Raw genomic sequence first — 2100 nt, 5'->3', positions numbered from 1 at the left:
GTGTGTGTGTGTGTGTGTGTGTGTGTGTGTGTGTGTGCACGTTCGTATGGATATGCTTACGTGTCTATGGCCTAGCAATACAGTATAACAAGAGAAAAAAATCGCTGCGGCTGGTAAAGCATTGCCCACCTGGTGTGCAAACAATCGATAAATCGGTCACCATAACGAAGTAAACGAAATCTTGACAGAACCGTCACCCATCGATTTGAACACATGAAGCGTTTTCCCTACCATCGACCCATAGAAAACCCCATCACTAAATAGATGCTTTCATCTCAAAGCGAGTAAAATCTCTGCTGTCATTCAAGCTGAAAAATCAGTGTTGAATTAGTTTGCGATGGCTCAGGGATGAGGGATTTTTAAAAAATACGGCAGGTATTTAAAAAGAATAGGCAGGAGAATAAGGCTGGCTAAGTGTATGCTATTGTAACAGGATAGACCGGCTAGGTGGAGAGACATGGCACGTCTACCACAACCTTGGGACTACATTTAACTAAAACAAAAAGGGTAAAACTAAAGTATACCACCCCTGGTGCTGGTGCTGCTGATGCTGCTGTTATTGCTTTTGTTGTTGTTGTTGTCGTTGTTTTGGTTCCATGTTTTTTTCGTGTGTGTGATTTTTTAAAATCTCGGCGGTGGTGGTTTGTTTGTTTGTTTGTTTGTTTGTTTTTTATTGTTCTTTGTTGTTTTTCGTTTTCTTTTGGTGGAGAGGGGGGAGCCTGGGGGTGGTTGTGTAGTAAAATTCAGACCAACAGTTACTGCTTGCAATTACCTGGAGTCTATCCCGAAAAAGACGACCACCTCGACGTCCTGCTCCACAAACTTCCTCCAGGCGTCGAAGAACTCGCTCGAGTCCAGCTGTGACTGCTGCTCGCTGATACCCACTTCCTCAGCCGCGCACACGCCAGACCCCTCCTCCATGGCCAGCTGCTTGAAGGAGAGCATGCCTTTTGTACCGTAGTTGTTTCTGACGTAGAGCAGACCCACGTACTCCCAGCCCATCTCCTTCACGATGTTCAGCATCACCTGAAGTAACAGGAGGCAAGGTAAGATTCAATTAGATAAAACAAAATAGATCTAAGATCAGTACTCGCAGTCCATCTTTTTCACGATGCTCAACATTACTTCAGACAACACGAGATTAGATAAGACAAGACAAGACGAAATAAAAGACAAGATAAGACATTCCCTGCCCATCTCCTACATGATGTTCAACATCACCTGAAGATAAGATAAGATTAGCATGAGACAAGACGAAATAAAAGACAAGAAAAAAGGTAACATTATCTAAGACAAGACAAAATGAGAAAAGGTACTACCAGACCATCTCTTTCAACATCTTTTACATCACTTAAGATAAGATAAGACAAGTTAGGATAAGATAAGATTAGATAGGAAAAGATAAACATTTAGGAGGCGGGCTGTTTCGACCCTGCTTGTCAAGGTCAACCCATGCAGATTGATACAGGAGGCGCAGCCCTCTACTTAAGCTGAATGTGAAATTAAATGGGAGTTTAAATCCACACTATACCACATGTGTAGGAGGGCTTACAGACTCTGAGATAGAAATGAATGTCTCACCTGGGCCTGGTAGACATCACTGGGAACAGTCCTTAGGAAGTAAGGGTAGTTGACCTTGTCGTCAAGGTCAGGAGTGCTAGCGGCGTAAGAGACCACCGGGACGTTGAGAGGCATGAAGAAACTGGCAGCCGGGATGGTACATCCGCTGGAGCGACAGGCCACCACGCCCACCAGCTTGTCTCGTGGGATGTGCTTTAACGGGAAGAGGTCGGCGTCTGTGGGCACGATGCCGGAGAAGTAGTCCGACAGGAGGCTGGTGGTGCGCAGCGGGCTGTAGCAGTCGTCAATGGCGATGGCGCCAAACCGGATGTTTGTGATGCGGCGCAGGTCTTTGATGGCGTACAGAAATCCCTCCGCGACGATAGCGTCGTTGCTGACGTTTCTACGAGGGGAGGAAAACACACGTTAAGAGTAGCTTTTATTTAGCATCGTTACTCACGTTTCTACGAGGGGAAAAGAAACACACACACACACACACACACACACACACACACACGCACGCACGCACACACACACACA

At 46.0% G+C, this 2100-nt stretch overlaps 1 protein-coding gene across 1 annotated transcript in view; it reads right to left on the bottom strand.

Moving 5' to 3' along the window:
• The window catches only part of LOC101854567, a gene marked incomplete in the record, with an annotated part of 44722 nt that overhangs the window by 15491 nt on the left and 27131 nt on the right, over positions 1 to 2100 (bottom strand). The window contains 2 exon segments of the mRNA XM_005097562.3: positions 773 to 1026; positions 1582 to 1963. Coding sequence (XP_005097619.2) covers positions 773 to 1026; positions 1582 to 1963 — 636 coding nt within the window.

The sequence above is a fragment of the Aplysia californica genome, unplaced genomic scaffold (genome assembly GCF_000002075.1).
Source record: "Aplysia californica isolate F4 #8 unplaced genomic scaffold, AplCal3.0 scaffold00157, whole genome shotgun sequence".
Lineage (NCBI taxonomy): Eukaryota > Metazoa > Mollusca > Gastropoda > Aplysiida > Aplysiidae > Aplysia > Aplysia californica.
Note: the sequence above shows the minus strand (reverse complement) of the source record. Positions and strands in the feature narration are given on the sequence as shown.